Raw genomic sequence first — 19735 nt, 5'->3', positions numbered from 1 at the left:
TATAATTGCGTTTTTTTCGCTAGTCAAAAGCATTTTACCTTTCACTAAGTTCTCACGACACGGAATAGGTAAACTGAAAATGAACGCGTTCACCTTTGCTTCGGAAAGTTCTTGCCGATTACAATGTTTAGCTGTATCGGACATCTATAGACGTAAGTGAGGATGATGAGAAGTGGTACAAAGAGGCATTGAAATTTTCGAAACAAAGGCTATAGTAACGTTCTGTTACTCGATCGATCGATTGTAATATAATTGACAATTATTACCATATCTTACCATACAATGTGGATATTGGAAAAAGATAAAGGGTTTTTCTTAAATTTCCAAGGTTTTGGTGTAGTAGGCGCTGACATGACAAATTAAAAAAATGAAATGATAGCACAATAGTTAGATCACGACACATTAAAAGATTATATGGAAGGATGTTAAGATATCTAACAGAGGCAGACTCCGTAGAAGACCAAGAGCAAGGTTAAATTAGAGTCGGAAGATAATACATATTCTGTATGAAGCAGATAATAGAGAAAAGGTTCTAGCAGCACTTCAAAAATAAAAACAAAGATTTCTGCGTAACAAAGGGGCTTCGCCAGGGGGTGTTGGAAACAAAAATCTTCGGGAATGGGAATACTACTCACAGATAGAACGTTTGCAGACGATCAGGCCGTAATAGTAGGGGATAAAGAAGATCTAGAACAACTGTTCCAAGATACGTTCACAGAAGTTTTATAAAAAGTAAGATCTGGTACGCAAACTGAAAGAAACCTATGAAGATTGGGGACTGCCTATGAATGTTGAAAAAACGAAATACTGATTTATACATGGGAAGGGAAATTGGTAAACTCAGAAGAAATAGAAGCCTGTGACGAGTAAAATACCTAAGGCTTACACTGGACAAAACGGGATTAGGTGATGGAATCCTCTGGAGTAAAAATATGTCAAAACGTGTGGAATACAATACATATAAGAATGACAGAAAAACATAAAAGAATAAACGAATCAACTTACAAGATCGGCAAGAATATCAAGGACGAAAAGAGTCAGAAACGAAAGTATTCGGGAACAAATGGGGCTTCAAGACACAATCATAACCGGCATCGAACGAAAACAACTGATCTGGTATGGCCATGTACAGCATATGAACGACGAGAGATTACCTATACAAACGATGCTTTGGATAATACACCATCGAAAAAAAAGACCAGTGGGAGGACCGAAGACCAAAAAAAGGGGAATTTTCCTAAGCTATCAATCGTGCGATTGCTTATACTGACTTATTTATGTCATTAAATAGCTAAATAAGGGCATACAAATCCAGTGAAAGCCGCATGTCAATATCTTGATGCTAACGTAAAAAATGAATAAATAACGCTCAAAAAAAGTTGGATTTTGGGGAAAAAATTAATGGTGGTTTTTAATGTCTAATTATCTGGAATTTCCCAAATAAAACGTCAATTTAATAAATAATTAATTTAATTCTTTATATTTATTACGAATCTTACAATACCTTCGAAGGGAATGGCTATTTTCAAATATTTAGTATATTATCTTGGTCACTAAACAATTGTTAGAGATCGTCCAATTTAAGTGGTAAAATAAGGAAAACCAATTCTTCTTCTAGTGCCTTGGCGTCTACTAACGTTGTCGATTATATTCATTCATTTATTCATTCTTTGCAAGACGGTGTTCTTGCAGCTGCTGTAAGAGTTCAGGCCTCCACACCATAGAGCATGGGTGGGCAAAAGCCGGCCCGCGGGCCGGATCCGGCCCTTTTGCTAATTTTATTATTTATTGAAAAATTCCGCACGCAATTTTAAACTCTTTTTTGAGATTTTGTTGACATCAACATTATTAGTGTGCGTACTGTATATATAATAGGCGCAAATATAAAATTGAAAAAGTGGACTTTTTGTAAGTAAAATTTTAAAACATTGGTTTTATTTTATTGTATTAATAAAATTATTAATTTGTAGACCTTTGTAAAATGAGTCAATCTAAAAAAAGAAAAGTTGATTTGGAATGCAGAAACTTCAATGAAACTTGGACTGTAAAATATCTTTTTACAAACATTAATAAGAAAGCAATTTGTTTAGTTTGTCAGGAAACAATTGCTGTTTTCAAAGAATACAATTTAAACACGCACTTTACAACAAAACATCCAAAATATGCATCACTTTCTTTAAAAGAACTTCAAACTGTAGCAGAAAACTTGAAAAAGCAACAAAATATTTTTACAAAACAAAGTAATATAGAGAAATCTACCACAAAAGCAAGTTATGTTGTCTCACACCAAATTGCTAAGTTCTGTAAGCCGTTTTCTGAAGCAGAATTTGTTAAACAATGCATGGTACAAGTGTCGGAGATATGTTGTCCTGAAAAGAAACATATTTTTGAAAATTTAAGCCTTTCAAGAAGAACAATAGTACGACGGATTGAAAATATTTCAGGAAACTTGCTTGAACAGCTAAGAACAAAAATTGCTGATTTTACCTATTGTTCTCTGGCTTTAGATGATGAGATACAAGTCAATTATTAATATTTATTCGCGGCATTAACAAGAAATGTGAAATTAGCGAGGAACTTCTTAGTGTGCATCCAATGAAAGATACAACTACTGGTGAAGACTTCTTTCTCGCTGTTGAAGAGTGTTTAGTTAAAGTAAGTTTAACTTGGAATAAAATAGTAAGCGTCACTACGGATGGTTGTCCTAGTTTAACAGGGAAAAATGTAGGCTTACTTAAACGAATTCGCGACAAAGTAAAAGAGTTACAACCAGAACACGATACATTATTTTTGCACTGCATTATTCATCAAGAAGTGCTATGCAGAAAAGTTTTGAAATTGAATCGCGTCGTTACTGTTGTGACCAAAGTTGTGAATTTTATCCGAGGACGTGCCGTAAATCATCGACAGTTTGTTGAATTTTTGAAAGAAATTGAATGTGACTTTTACGAAATTCCTTATTACACTGCAGTGAGATGGCTTAGCATTGGTAAAGTTTTGGACAGATTTCAATATTTGCTTGATGAAATAGTATCCTTTTTGTCGATAAAAGAAAAACTACATAATTTTCCTCAATTGCAAAATAAGGCTTGTTTAAACGATTTCTCGTTTTCAGTAGATATCGTAAAATATTTGAATGAACTAAATATAAATCTACAAGGGAAAAACCAATTCGCTTTCAATATGCACTTAAATGTCTAAGCATTTATGACAAAACTCAATTTATTTGCTGAAAACTTTAATAATAAATTATTAAATCATTTCCCCTCATTGCAAGCACGGCGAGAATCATTGAAAAATACAGTTTTTTTTAAATATAGTGCAATAACACAAGACCTGCATTCTGAATTCCAAAGAAGATTTCAAGATTTCAAAGCTATTGAAAAACGTTTATCATTAATTAGCCAACCTTTCAATTTCGATGCGCAAGGAGCTCCTGTTGAAATTCAACTAGAACTAATTGACTTACAATCAAATAATTTACTAAAAGAAAATTTTCACTCAAACGAATTGAGTGCTTTCTATGGCGCTCTGAATAACGAACATTTCAAACATTTTTTGAACTATATTCAAAAATACCTTGTTTTATTTGGTTCGACATATATTTGTGAAAGAACTTTTTCTTTAATGGTTTCCACGAAAAATAAATATCGATCACAAATTACTGACGAAAATCTACACTCGGTATTAAGGATTGCTACAAGTGATTTGTAACCCAATTTTGAAGAAATAATGTCAGATGAACATTCGAGATTTCACGTTTCGCATTAACTTTAAATATTTATTTTAACGTTTGATGTTTTTCTTTTCTTTTTTGAATTCTATTTACTATTATATTTACGAAATGCAATATAAATGGTAAGTTGGAATAACTATGTGTCAATATAAAATAATTTGTATCGTTAAGACATAAATAAGTCACAAAATAATCTTTCATTGACTGGTTTATCTAATAGCTATTTATTTATAATAATATTTCTTGAAAAATTACGTGGCATATTTTATTCAAATTGAAATGATACTTAGTGTTTTTGTCAAAAAAAAAAAAATTGGGCAGGGAAAAACTCCATCCAAAACATCCGCTTGTGCAAAGCATACGCGGTATAGTCCTTCGGCCCGGGAGACATTTTGCAAATTTCATTTGGGCCCGCGCTTTAAAGTATTTGCCCACCCCTGCCATAGAGCATTACAGAGAACACGTTACATTTGAGGCATCGCAGTCGTATTTGGATATTAAGGTTTAAAAAATGTTTCTGAAGCGGTTGAATGCTGAGCGTGCTTTATTCTATTCGAGTAATAATTTCCCGTTCGAGCTGCATCCAAGATACGGAAATGTTTGTACTTTTTCGAGCTTTCTGTTTTTCACTTGCAGAATAGCTTTGGTGTTCTGTTCGCATGTCTGAGAGTATTTGGCCTCTCTTCGTTACCCAGTATTCCATATTTAGATTCAGTCAAAGCTTCATTGAAGAGATGCTCCGAGTAGACATTAAATAATAGAGGTGACGCATTCTTAATGCACACTTTTATTTCGGTAGATGTTGACTATTGCTACTCGGAGTATGGCTTTTTGTTGGTTATATATTCTGACGATGATACGTGTATCTGCATATTTTATTCCTGATAACTGTAGTATTTCGAGGATTTTTTATGTCGGAATTTGTCAAAAGCCTTTTCAAAGGCAACGAAGCTAAGAAACACGTCGCAGTTAATATCGCGAGCTCTTTGGAACAATACTTGAATTCCAAATAATGATTATCTGGTACCTAGACCATTTGTGAATCCCAATTGTGTTGTCTTTGTAGTCTATTTGGTCTTCTTCCAATTCTTTTTTTCTTCCTTAGTAATATTAATAATCTCTTTTACTTATATTTGTTCTGGATCGTCATAATTTTCGTCATGAAACAGTACAGACATATATTTTTCCCATCTTTTGATTTTTTTATCCGTTTCTCAAAATGCTTTGCCATTGATTTGATTGCATTTGATTTTTTATGTGAAGTCTTTTTTTTAGCTCCTCTGTTCTGTTAGCTGTGCTTCCTTTGCCTGTTCTTTTGCCATATAATTTTATGTAATTGTTTATACTCCTCTTGGTTTTTGTAATTATATTTTCGACGTTCCTCCATTAGTTTCAGTATGTGGTCAGTATCCATTCTTTGCTTTTCTTTCCTCCTGGTCGAGTTAAATATTTTTCCTTTGCAGAGTTTACAGCTTTTTCAAGGCTTCTATTGATTGTTGCTTTGAGCCGTTCTCTGATGTTGGGGTCCTTCATTATCTGGATATCTATTAGCTGTTGATTATTTATTCTTCTTGTCTTTTTAAGGCGCAGTCTTATCACAGAGAGGAGTAAATTGTGATCAGAGTTAATGTCAGCTCCTGGGTAAGTTTTCGCTGATTTTACGGCGTTTGGTTTAAAAAATGTATAACACATCTCTCTGATTCTATGTAACAATTTCCTGTATTTCCCCTGGGCCGATTTACCGAACAACTTTTTTTCCAAATGTCTAGGGCCGTCGGTTAATACCGTACCTCGTCGTCATTAGTGGGACATAATTAGTGATCAGAAATTCAAAATTTCAAAATTTCGATTTAAATAATAAAAAGTGTTGTGCGTTAGCGCCGATTTTCTTTGTTTGCAACCCAGTTCGTGCTTGACCTTTGTTAATAACGGGTACCGTTAATTGTAAGGCTAATATTTCAAATTATGTACTTCGTAATAGAAGAAAATTGAATTTGTTTCAAGTACATTAGCACCTTTCGATACAGGGTCGCAACTTCTACAATGCATTAAATTTTTGATCATGTGTTGATGTTTAGAAATTAATCTCCCCCTGTACAGGGTGAGTCAACGATAAAGTTCATTATCTCATCGGTTTCAAAAGTTATGAGAAAATGTTAAATATAAAAGCCGTAAAGATTGTTAGGATGCACAACATTTTTTTTTAAACGGAACCCTATATTTAAATTTTGTTTTGAATTCGTTTTGAAAATATCCAACTTTTTTATTAATAATAATACATATCTAAACCTAGTAGTTTTTCCAATATAAATTATTTTTTATTTATTATTATTTATAAAATTTTAATTTGAGAAATCTCGATGTTCTTAAATGACACACCATGTATATTATTATTTTTTCTGAAAACTCTTACTTTGCGATTTATTTTAACTTTTCCAATATTTATTCTTCTTCCTGTTGAAGTCTATTGCCCTGTAGCTCAACAACTCAACGATGTTCGCGATTTTTTACAAATAACCAATATATATTGTTATAGTTGAGTCTTTAAGCTTTCCAAAACCGTATAACAAAGTATGATCATCATTAAAAGAATATTAATTACAGCCATTTAAAAATTACTAAATTTTGATTATCAGTACGTAGTGTAGGTGGCAGCACTAATTATATTAGATGATACGGTAGAGTTGTCAAATTATCAGTTTCTGCAAACACATATATTAAGAAATTATTGTGTATTCTTTAAAGCTCTCGGTAATTTCAATTATTATCAGTAAAATGGCCGAAAAGAAAATTTATTTGGTTGGTTTTTCATGTAGAAAATAAAGTAAACGAAAATTACCGAGTATAAGAAAAGTTTTATAATTATTTTTCTACAAGCATACAGATTCTAACCTCACAATTCGACAGTGTTTTGAAGGAAGTGATTCGTGATGTTATGAAAGTTTGGAAGCCTACTGGTATTCCCGTCCGGCAACCATATAACGCTATTACTAAAATCATGCTTAACGAGAAACGAAGAGCAAGTTAGGATAAATATCTTGAGAAATTATGTAGATAAAAAATTATTAGAAGCTATTTCTGAAAAGTTCAAAATTAAGCGATTTTTAAATGGCTGTAATTAATCTTCTTTTAAAGATAATCATACTTTGTTATACAGATTTACGCTTAAAGACTCAACATTAACAATATACATTGGTTTTCTGTAAAAAAAATATTCGGAAATTTAATTTTAGTGAAAAAAGAATTTTTCCCATGTTAATTAAATGGGAAATTAAAATAAAAATAGCCACCCATTAGAGCTGCGCTACAGGGATCATCTTTGGTGAGAATTTTTTTTATATCAAAAAGAAACATTGAGTAACAACTGAGTAAATAAGTTCATAGAAACTAGTTTCACAATTATCTTTTAAAAAATATTTTTTTAAATATATAAAAAAATTTTATCCTTACTTACTGAGCGTCAAACGGAATTAAATGTTGATTCAAATCGTACTTATTTAGGGTTATAAGATGTTACAAGATTGTATAATTCTTAACTGGGACACACTGTATAGACAAAAATCTTCGAAACCTCTTTAAACTTTAACACTCTGTAGATTAGTCAAGAGGCATTTGCGAATACATATTATGGGACAATTTTTTTTATTTCGACTTGAAAAATGCGTCCCTAATCGGAGTGTATTATTCCTAAATTGAAGTTTGTGCTTTATAGAGCAGAAAACCAATGTAATGTTTTGGTCAATTTGTACAGTACAGTCTGATTTTAGAACATTTTTGCATAATCGAACCGTAAACAAAGATATTACAATAGTGTACAATTCTTACGTGGGACACACTGTATAGACAAAAAACTAAAGATAACTCTTCAAAATTCAACACTGTGAAGGTTAGTCATGAGGGGTTTGCAAACATATTATACAGCCCTACCGGCCCTGTATTATTCCTAATTTATAACACCAAAGTTTCTGCTTTATAGAGCAGAAAACCATTAGAATGTTTTGGTCACTTTGTACAGCCTGATATTGCGACGCGAAACACGTATTTAAGACAAATTTTACAGTTATGTACATGTTTTGACTAGCCCATATTATATTATTATAAGTAGTTTTAACGTCCACGTTTCATTCCTGCAATGGAAACATTTCTGGTACATTCGTTACATAATTAAATACGTACAATTTTTAACATGTCGAATTTTCGTTAACTGCTTGAGAATGGAAGCAAATATTATTAACCAAATCGTTATTTGCACGTATCGATCACATTTTGTGTGTTAAACGAGAATATATTTTCAGTAATTTAATACTCAATGAAAACCACGAAATAATGCGACCCAATATTATGCCTATTAATATTGCAATCTAAATTACTACTGTGTTCGTACACGGAAGCTAACCTTGAGGTATACCATTTCTACGGAGGTTGGTCAAAATAAATTGCTTTTAGTTTTTCTCAGTTATTTATTTCAAGATTTTAAGTCATTTAATTCTGTTTACAAAATTGAAATAAATTTTTGTTCTTTCGGTAATTTTCAGGAACTTCAAAGGATGTATTAATTTGTTAAATTGGTCTAAATTTATTTAGAAATTTAAACATTTTTAATTCCCTTTCTAGGTTATTCATTATATTTAGACGCAGTTAATTTGGAAAGATAGAAAAAAAGTGCAAATACAAAAGTTTGTTACGCAAATGTCAGAAAAAACAAACGACGATTACAAGCTGTCAAAATGGCGGCAACGTCATTTTTAAAAAACGGAATTCTCTATATATTATTAACTTAAATCGTAGATCTTTTTTTCCTGATTTCAAAAACATATAGTTTATTGACATTTCATTTACCCGTTTTTGAGATAGTTCGGTTTAAAAAAAAAACAATAGCCATATTGTTTAAAAATGGTCAGGTCTGCCTAGCAACCATATCTATGTTTGCAATTGTTTTAACAATGTTGAACTTTTGACAAGTAATCAAAACTAAAGATCTGCAGCGTAAGTTGAATAACTTAATAAATATTTCAAGTGTGTTTTATAAGGATTCAAGTCGGGCTGAAATTGAATGATAATTATTTTTAAACTGAAATATCTCAATAAAGCATGTGTTTTTTCTAATCAGGAATAAAAGACCTACGATTTAAGGGCATATAGGGCATTTCATTAAAGAAATGATGCTGCTGTCATGTTGACAGCTTGCGATCGTCGTTTGTTTCTGCATAAGATTATAGAGCAAAAATCTAGCCACTTTTGTATTTACACCTTTTTATATCTTTCAAAATTAAACCTGTAGGTAGATGTCGAAATATAATGAATAACCCTGTACGGTTCCACACGCCTTTTACTCAGGAATTACGAACGATAGAAAAAAATATAAAATAGAATAGTTACATGGTTTCATCCCAATCCTTTAATCTTTAATTTTTAATATACAGGGTATCCCATAAGCAATGGTACATGGCGAAATAGGAAATTCAATGTGTCAAAGTTGCAATTTCATTTTTAATTTGAACGATCGAGCTTTTTGCACAAAATTTGGCAAATCGGGGTTTCTTGCCATGAGTGAATAATTTTGGGACAAATTGTAGAGGGCGCTACGTATGGTACTTTTGGTGCAATTGACAATACCTAACTTTTTTGCTCTTTAGTGTATGCCTTAAATTTCGTCCCAGTCGCCGTTTTCAAGAAATTTGACGTTAAAGTTTTCAGTCCATCATTACATAATGTTTAAAAATTTCCTTTTTTTATGCCATCAATTTTAAAATAATCTCGATAATGTATATAACTGAACTAATATGATGGTACGGAGCTGAACAGAATTTTTAATATTATTTATTTTGAGATTTTTACAACAAGAGACTCAAAAAAATTCGACGCCAATTGAAATTGTCAGAAAATTGTTTGTGGAAATACAAATTCAATTTTGAACTAAAGTAAAACAAAAACTATTCATAAAAAATAAAATAAATCTTCAAAATGTTTTCCAGTCTCTTTGATGCATTTAGACACATGTTTATTGATCTTTGATGATAATTCCTCGTTTCCCCATGATTCAGCAGCATTTTCAATTCCGTGGAATAATTCATCTCGAGTATGAACTAGTTCTTCATACACTAGTGACTTCATATACCCATACAAACACAAAAAGTATTGAAATCTGGACTCCTAGGCGACCAAGGTGTTTGACTCCCACCAATCCAACGATAAGGAAAATGATTATTTAGGTAGTCTCTTACCTGTCTCGAAAAGTGCGCCGCCATCTTGCGTGAAAATTCTTCATAACTCTAACGATAAATCATCCAGACAATGGGCGTATTGAGTTTGCAAAAAATTGTGGCAGAGCCTTAAATTAGGTGGTAGTTCGATGGGTCCTAACATGTAATTATCAATTATTCTAAAAAAAAATTATTTCTAAAGTTATACACTGCGTGTAAAAGTTACTTCATCTGCAAACAATAATTTATTAAAAAAACATTGAGTCGACGTTTTTCCAGACCCAACAAAAACGAAGTACAAAAATGTAATTCTAAAACTGACTATCTTTATAGTTTTATTCGATTAAACATTTGATTTTATAATTTAAGTGTAATATAGTGGCTGTTTAGTTTTATTAGTTGGCCATGATACCGAAGCTCAAAAAAATTTCTAAATTGAAGTGCTGCTCTACGGAACACCAGTTAGAAACTTAAAACTTATATATACAACTTATATCGCTGAAGTTATGTAAAATACATTAAGTTTTGGATTTTTGTTTATAATAATTTTTTACAAATAATAAAATTTAACAGCCATATTATAGGATTATTACAATAGAAAAACGAAAACTATAAATTTCCGGAATAGACAACCTCATACGAAATCGCTTTATTTTTAATGCCAATACGTTTTTCATAAATTAATATTTGTACTTCATTTCTGCTTACCCTGTATTAACTTACATTCAAAATATCCACTTCATATATGACAATAGACAACCTGCAACCCTGTAAACTCATCAATATTTAGATTAGTTGACCTCTGTGGAAATAAAGATGTTGGCGTGTGCGCTGGATTTCGAAGGATCATCTAGTTTTTTTACCGGTATACGTGTAAAATTTCCCTTTAGTTCAATAAAACGCCCTCGTTTCCGTTAAGGTACGGTTTGATTGCCACAATGCAATTTATTATTCATGTAAGCTTTGAAATTTACTGCCGATACATAACACAATAAAAAGAAATTTGGCTTAATGATGATGGGCAGAGGGCATCTGTGTTGGACGCGCCATCGATTGACGCGATCCCTAGCGGCCCGGTTTAAGCTACTTAATTACACGTCTCATTTAAAGATGGCGCTAAGATGATGAGTTTGAATAAATTCCTTTTGAAAATCCCCAACTTTATTATTATTATTACGGAATTGCCGTCTTCGCTACTAATTACGTTATTAATTATCAATGGAATCAATCCTTAATATCATTGTATTCTTGAAAAAAAGGTACGAATTATTTTTTTTTACATCCTTGCCAGTTTGTAGACTAACGAAAGGAAAATCTTAAAAACTTATCCAACGCACATTTATTCCAGGGAACGAGGGTATGGGTGCCGCACCCCGAACACGTCTGGCAAGGGGCGAAGCTTCTGGAAAATTACGACGCAACCAAAAAATCATTGCTAGTGGAAATCGATGAGGATGGGCAGAAGAAAACGTTGCAATTAAAATCGGAACAGGATTTACCGTTTTTAAGGAACCCTGACATACTTATTGGAGAAAACGATCTCACTGCTTTGTCATACCTCCACGAACCCGGCGTCCTCCATAACCTCCAGGTAAGTATTGCCACCCTTTTTGTTATTTTGTCCTCCATGAAGCGTTCATTATGCGTAGGGAATTTGAACTAACGTAAAAGTAGTAAGAAATATATATAATACAATAAGAAAAAATCTTAATGTAAAATTTAAGTTGCTAAAATTTATCATTATTGAACTTCTTTTGTATACGCAAAACCTTGCATTAATATAAACTAATGAGTATTTCTTCAATTTGGTTAGGCAAACAAAGGCATATTTATCAATCAAAAATGTCTGTTTCTTCAAGTAAAAATATCTTGTTTTGAAGATTGAAGATTAACGTAGCTGCGTTTCTAAGATAAAAATTAGAAATCTTTGCGCTGCATAAAAGGTTCTTCATTTTTTCTATAAACTTCAACATCCTATATCAAAAACTAAGCAACTTAGGTTAGGTTGGTTTAGTTTTGGTTAGTTAGTTTTTTTCTGTGAGAAATCTATGCTATCAAACCAATAGATATTAAGTGTTTCTCATCTTAGACTTTTATCTCCATCAAAGAATGGATATTGTTATCCTGTTTTGATTTACGTTTTCTCGTCAAACTAGAGAAATTAATTTAATCTTTGCTGTTTTAGGTTCGGTTTTGTCAAAATAAGTACATTTACACGTATTGCGGGATCGTATTGGTTGCAATCAATCCTTATGATGATCTCCCCATATATGGTAAGATTTTGGTAATGATTGTAATAGAAATAAACGTATATCGTTTTCTACTAGTTCAGAAACTAAAATATAACTATGTTCAGGGACTAAAAGAAAAGCAGTTCAAAAATTATTTTATTTTATTTATTATGCTGATTTATTATCGTATTATAAATTTTGTTTCTTGCTTTTGGATGATGTTTTTTGACGCTATTTTCGAAAAAAGTAATATATTTCTCGTGCCACCAAAACGAGTGATTTATGTTTAAATTTAAAAAAGAAAAGGCTATGGGCACTGCGAAGAAATTCTGTTCTTAATAAGAGTTCAAAGGCACATAATTTAGTATTAAGTAGATAAGTGCACTAAATTTTGCAAAACAGTATGCTACAAATTAAAAAAGTAAAAAAATGTCATAAGTAAATACAATAACATGTTTAAATTAAATAACATAAATACGTTTAACATTTTCGAAAATAAAAAGTTATTAATAATAATCCGGGACTAAACAGTATACATATAAAATGCCCACCGTTCATTTCTAAACATTTTCTTATACATTTTAAAAAATGTTGTCGAACACGAAAAAATACACCTAACCTATTTCTAATGACGGTTGCGAAGTTTATCATTTTTTGTCGTAGTTTCATATATTAAAGAATTTAATTCCCCCCACAAAAGTCCATCAGATTAAAGTCTAGGACCTATCCATCGATTTTCAAATGCCTAATTTTAATACCTTCGTACTGCCAATGTAGAATGAAGTGGAGCGCCATCTTGCGTTAACCACACGTTTTGTGTCCACCGCAAGGGTACCTCTTCCAGCAAAAGGCGTAATTCGTCTCCTATAATCCATGCCACGAATTTAAAGAAAACCGGCGCTGATGTTTTCCTTTAATTTTTCCATGTGGGTTTTCAATGTTCAATGAGTGCAATATCGTCAGTGAACAAGATGACATTTAAGAATTACTGATAATTTTGAATTTTTCTTAAAATTTGGTTACATAAAATTACTCTCAATTTCTCATCACCCTCATACAGTGCTTGAAGCCTTTGTACATGAAGGGGCAAACTGTGAAGCAAGCAATCAATGACAGTAGAAATGTTTCATGTCATCAGCATACAGTATTAGCGTCTAAAAATTAGTATACAGTGTGGTTTTTTTGTATAACAATTCTCACATTTCGTTACCAGATGAAGATACGATCCAGACTTACAGAGGGCAGGCGATGGGTGACTTGGATCCGCACATTTTCGCAGTGGCGGAGGAAGTCTATACGCAATTGGAGAGAGAACAAAAAGACCAAAGTATTATAGTGTCTGGTGAGAGCGGTGCAGGTAAAACTGTTTCGGCCAAATATGCCATGAGGTATTTCGCTGCGGTGGGGGGTAACGCGACTGAGACGCAAGTCGAGAGAAAAGTACTGGCCAGTAGCCCGATCATGGAGGTCTGTCGTATTTTTTCTGTTTACTAATTTTGCTATACCACAGGTGATGATACTAATTTCAGGCAATTGGAAACGCGAAAACCACTCGGAACGATAACAGCTCGAGATTTGGGAAATTTATCGAGTTGCAGTTCAACAAGCAATTTAATATCAGCGGCGCGTCTATGAGGACCTATCTTTTGGAAAAGTCGAGGGTGGTTTTTCAGGCCCCGGAGGAAAGAAACTACCACATCTTCTACCAGTTATGCGCTGCTAGACAAAAATTTCCACATTTTCAACTAGGTATGTGCGTTATGGTCTTCCCTGTACTGCTATTGGAAACGGTGACACACAAAAATTAATTAATCATCAATCAATTAACAAATTGGGTATCACAAAGGCATAATAATTTATTATAAAATACATATTATTATTAAATAATGATAGATAACACTCTACAATTACAAGATGTTATTTAAAAGTCATTTAAAAAGTGGTCAATTAACCAGCCCCAACACTACTAGTATACTTCGACCAGAATTATAGTGCTTTTACAACCGACCAGGTGATTAACTTTGCCTACTGTTTATTACTCCAAAACCGCAGCCCCTTATAGAACACTCTGCCGAGCAGACGCTTACCCGTAACCATTCCACGACCGTCGTAATAAGAGGAATATATATATTTTTTAAATTGTATACATTCAAAACAATTTGTTTAGCATCCGAAAACAAATGGTTCGTTTGCCATGTCTTCTTCTAGCAGGGGAACATCAGCTTCATTCCACGGTCTAAACATTTTAAAAAGTTTGAAAACAGGAACCTTCAAAAAATAGTTAATTGTAAGATTGTAATAAATATTTATCTGTATCTGTAAATATTTATCTGTTTCGATATAATCGAAAAAAGACTGTTGTTGTTTACAAATCGGAGAACTATGTAGAAGACACAAACATACAAGGATAAGAATGTTGTTAATCGATAGGAACAGAAGACAAGAATGATTATTATCAAACTTACCTGTAAGATAAATAAAGCACAGGTACTTACCCTTGCCCTTTGAACTATCTAGTGAAAACAGCCTTGCATGGCCAAAGCTTGAGATTCCGGTACATAAATGCGTACTTACCGCAATGATCACGGTTACGGTCCATCTCAGGCAAGACCTACGTAATGCAGAATAAACATCTGTTGGGATGTTTTTTACCACGGTTCTGCGAAGGTCTGCGGTTAAGGTATTGTAAAATACTTTAAATGTCAAAGCAATAAATGCACTATATTTTTGATCGTACTATAATAACATTTCTTCGCGTTGGCCAATACGATAAATTGAGAAGTTTGTTTTATAGCAACCGCAAATAATATTGTGTACAAAACAATACATGCACTATATTTTTGGTTGTACAATAACCATTTGCCAAGCCATATGAATATAATTTACGGCGTAAAAGAGATCTATAGAACATAGACATTTGAGTGAATATATTACTCTTTGATCCATTGACTGAAGTTTCAAACTTATGTTAAGTGGCTGTGCCGGACAATTTTCCTTATCTTCATGTTCAATTCTTCATCCCATTCATGTAACTCAGTTGTAAAGATCTCTGATGTTATCCAAGTTTTACTGTTTGCTTTATACATTATGAGCAAAATTTTGTTTTTAAAAGATCTTGGATTAGTAGATTTTCCTATCCCCAACAATTTTGTTTTTTCTGTTCCAGACGTGTTTGGCCGCCATTAGAATTGTAATCATTTGCCTCCGGGACATTATTCGCCAAGAAATGTCAGTGTTGTATTGGGTGTTATTTTATAAAATAGGCCTGCATTAAAAATATCGTGGTAACCGTAATTTTCTCGAAGGGTAGGCCATACATTGTTCAACCGATCGTACACGGAATTCATTTCCACTCCATTCCTGATTTTGTGCTTCTTTTTGAAACGTTCTAGAATTGTCAAATTCTGTTTTTTCAATCCTAGTTCCCAATTCACTTGCCTTTTCTTGTAAATACACTGTGACTTATAGGAACGTTTTCTTCCCTCCCTTGAGTAAACCAATTTAGAAGTGCTTTCTCAACTTCTTGATGCTTAGATTTTCTTAAACATTTGTTTCGTCATAGGGCGATAAAACCTCAAGTCTTTGTCGATATCATTGCCGTTTTGATTTTAAATTCTTGCAACTGTCACTCTGTTTCACTCCACCTTGTATTTTTTTTCCTTAAAGGCAATAAAAATTGCGATTTCACGAACATTACTTATTACACTCAAAAAATTAAAATAAGTGCCCTTGGCAAAGACTCTTTTACACATTCATATTCTTGTTCAGACCTTTATGGGAAAAATATCAAAGATACGCTTAGCCAGTTCAGTAATTTCTAAATATGTAGATTATGTTCGGTTGAAAAAGGGTTCATTATAAAAGGAATTCAAAATTTTGTGAAAAAATCATTAGTGTTATGGATCGATCTCGTTGTTGATAAATATTTATTTATTCGCACACAAAATAGATGACTCAAGGTTGCCTCAATCAAATTTGGCAATATATTTCAATGCGAAAGTAAAGCCAGATAATGGCATAGCCTGTCTCAATCTTCATCGTCTATTGTTATTGGGTAAAGCCATTAACAAAAAAATTATTCTTACTTGAGTGATAAGGCAGGGATGGGCCGGGAATATTTCGTTCTTTCTGATATATTCATTGAGTGTTGACCATATATGGCAGTGTTGAATAATCGTTGTTACTGTGCATTTGGAAAAAGTTATTTTACGAAAATATAACAATGTCGCTTGATGCAAGACAGGTTGTGAAAAATGTGTACGAAACTTTAATCAGAAGCTCTAAAAGAAACCTGTCGATCGTCGATAAGGTAGTTTTTTTTTAAATATTCATAGGTATATAAAAAGTATATTTATTAATATTAAGAAAGTAATTAAAGGAAAAATAAGTAGGTATTATTATATATACTATGTAAAATAAATAATAATCATTATTGTGTAATTTTTTATACGAAACTGATATCTACTAGCAAAAATTACACATTAATGATTATTATTTATTTTACATACATTAGGGATGTTATTAGTAGTGGAGAATTGAAGAAAATGAATGAACGGTAGTGATCAGGACATAAGAAGGAAAATATATTGTCTTTATCAAAACGAAGTTGTTCCTACCTTGGATAAATTAAAAAAGAAGCTAGAAGAAGATGAAAGCAATATAAATATTATCCGAAGATAGGAAAATATTTTAGTTATATGTAAAATGGGATTTAAGTACCGCAAAATAGACAAAAAGCAAATAGTAATGATTACGCAAAACTGTCTGGCGAAAGCAACTTCAAACAAAAGAAAACACATCACCATAATACACAGAAAAGGATTTGTCCCAAAATGCTTGCTATTGTCTGCAAAGGATATTAAGGATTCTAGCTTGGATTATCATGAGGATGCAAGTGCCGAATTTTTTGAAAATTGGTTTCAAAACAATGTTTTAAAAAATATTTCCAAAAAAAGTGTTATTGTCATGGATAATGCAAGCTATCACAGCCGTCTGCTACTCAAAGCTTCGTCAGGTTCAAAAACTGATATCCAGGAATATTTGTTAGAAAATGATATATATTTTTAATTCAGTTACAAAAAAGTGAAACTTTTGGAAGTCTTAAATTCATATGCAATTAAAAAATAGTATGTATCATTTGGCTCAACAGGATGAGCATACTGTTTTATGTCTTCCTTCATATCATTGCATGCTTAACCCCATAGAGCATTTGTAGAACCAAGTAAAATCAAAGGTTAGATCAGAAAATGTTACCCCTACTTTAAGTTCCAGTGTTATAAATTTGATAAAAAATTCAGTACAGCACATTATAAAAATTGAAGACTCTTACATTTCTATACAAAACATAAGAGTTGGCACTTGTGACATTTATAATTTATGCCGAACTGTCAAAAAAATAAATCGGTATTGAAATATACTTAGTACATTTGAAAATTTTATATCACGTACATTTTCCATACTGAAAATCGTAATTTTGAAAGTGACCTAAGTCCACTTTTTAAAGTGCGGCCCAAAATATTGAAAGCAGTAATGAGGGTAATTTAAATTACGTTTTGATATTAAATTGAAGTTTAAAAAAATAATATTTAATTTTTCTTCAACAGAGGAAGAGAAAGTAATTGAGAATGGGAATTTACAAACCAGAACCTTTAAAGAAGGATTCAGAGAACACAGAAGTGGTACTTACGAGTAAATTCAGAAAATTCGTAAAATTAAACGGAATTAAGGGAAAAGATACGATACTCAATTAGGAAAAAATATTCCTGCTAAAGTTTTTCAAAATGAAGATTGACGAAAGACTGCTTGAAAAATTTAAACGATACAGAAAGAAAACGTATTTTCGAAATCTTTTGGAACTTTAGATAAGCGAAGGGCTATTGAAACGTATATTAAAATCTAAAAACGTTTTCAACGATTTACGTGGACGTTTGCCTGGATCGTCGTCGAGAAAAATGTGATGAAGCAAATATGATTGTTCAAAACCTTATCAACAGTTTCCCGAAATTTGAATCCCATTATACTAGGGACCATAATCCGACAGAAAATATCTTCATTCTGAACTGACTAAAAAAAATGTTTAATTTTTATGAGCTTCACTGTGAAGGAAATAATTTAAAAGCAGTTAATGACAGAAATCAGTCTTGTGCCACAAGATTATTATAATATCAATAAAAAAATGTAAAAATACTTTCATACTAAATGAAATAAAAAAAGATGATTTTATATCAACAAGACTCTTGGAAGAAGCAGTTTATAAAAGATCCAAAAATACCAACGGAGAAAATATAAACTGGCTTCAAATATGCTGGATGCGATTTTTAAGAAATTAACCATATAAAATTTTATGCAAAACAGCCATGGACGAGAACGCAGAATTTAAAATTCTGGATTTATTGCCACGTCCGGGTAGACCTAAAAAATTTGGGAATATTGTATTGCCATCGTTATATAAAAGTATAAGAAGAATCACATCACTAAAATACCGATAGATGATGGACTTATTGCGGTATATACTTCCGGAACACTATACTACTTATATACAAAATATAATTTAAATGTTTTTTTTCCATTTTTTAAGCTATATGTAACGGACTTAAGCTCTTTCACTTTTTGTAACAAAACAAATTTTTATTTTAAAAGTGACCTAAGTCCTTTTAAGGTAAGCAAGGTCATAATATACACTTAATAATATCGACTTTTTAATAGGATGTATAAAATTAAATCCCTTAAATGCGATTTAACATTGCAAGTCAACTATATATCTTCCCTATATTTTTAATTTTGTAAAAACGCATAACGTTTAAGTATTTCAAATTAAAGATAAATGGACTTAAGTCACTTTCAAAATGAACGGCTCACAAATCCTATTATAATGACGACTCTGATAGTGAAACAAAATTAGATTTAGACATTTAGAATAAAAATGTAATTATGTATAGATATTCCTAGCTATGAATTTATTGTAATTTAATGTCATTCTTTTATTTTTGTGTAATTTAATAAGATTATACCCACCTAAATAAACATTATATAAACATTATATTATTACCAAAACCTTTGAGAGTCCGTCCGTACTGTTCTGCCCTTTAATACGTACCGAACCCGAGTTTTGTTGCCGTCGGCAGGTAACTTCTATAATTGTAATACGTTCGTTAAATTTTAAGAAACCGGTTTTGTTTAAATATATTAAACATTTTTTTTATTCGAGTTACGATGACAAAGATTTCAAATAGTTTTGCCAAAGATATGTACTCTACTTTTGTTATTTACTTTGAATATAAATATCTTGTTTCTATTTTAAACGAAAAAAAAATCATTTTGATATACAATTAATTTAGTTATAAAAAGATAATAATAAAGAAAATGATAAAATTGACCACCATGTAAGAAGGCGTTTTTTTAGACATTTATATTTATAAAATATAAATATCTATGTAAAATACTAAATATTTTAATATCTTTATATGATTTTTTAAATTTCTTTTAATGGCAAATCTCCAGCTGAACGTTGGCACGTTTTTTTTGCAACACCGTGTATAACAAAGAACTAAACAAAATTAGGAACG

The 19735-nt window shown here is 31.8% G+C and overlaps 1 protein-coding gene across 2 annotated transcripts in view; it reads left to right on the top strand.

Moving 5' to 3' along the window:
• The window catches only part of LOC132698573 (unconventional myosin-Va), a 53582-nt gene that overhangs the window by 7101 nt on the left and 26746 nt on the right, over window positions 1–19735 (top strand). For both annotated transcript variants that reach the window (XM_060664760.1, XM_060664753.1), the window contains exons 2-5: window positions 11288–11530; window positions 12125–12212; window positions 13384–13637; window positions 13700–13919. In XM_060664760.1, coding sequence (XP_060520743.1) covers window positions 11288–11530; window positions 12125–12212; window positions 13384–13637; window positions 13700–13919 — 805 coding nt within the window. The remainder of the gene's footprint in view (window positions 1–11287; window positions 11531–12124; window positions 12213–13383; window positions 13638–13699; window positions 13920–19735) is intronic.

Source organism: Cylas formicarius, unplaced genomic scaffold, assembly GCF_029955315.1.
Source record: "Cylas formicarius isolate icCylForm1 unplaced genomic scaffold, icCylForm1.1 PGA_scaffold_10__41_contigs__length_53128322, whole genome shotgun sequence".
NCBI classification, from domain to species: domain Eukaryota; kingdom Metazoa; phylum Arthropoda; class Insecta; order Coleoptera; family Brentidae; genus Cylas; species Cylas formicarius.
The sequence above is the reverse complement of the archived record's forward strand: the minus strand, read 5'-3'. Positions and strand labels throughout refer to the sequence as shown.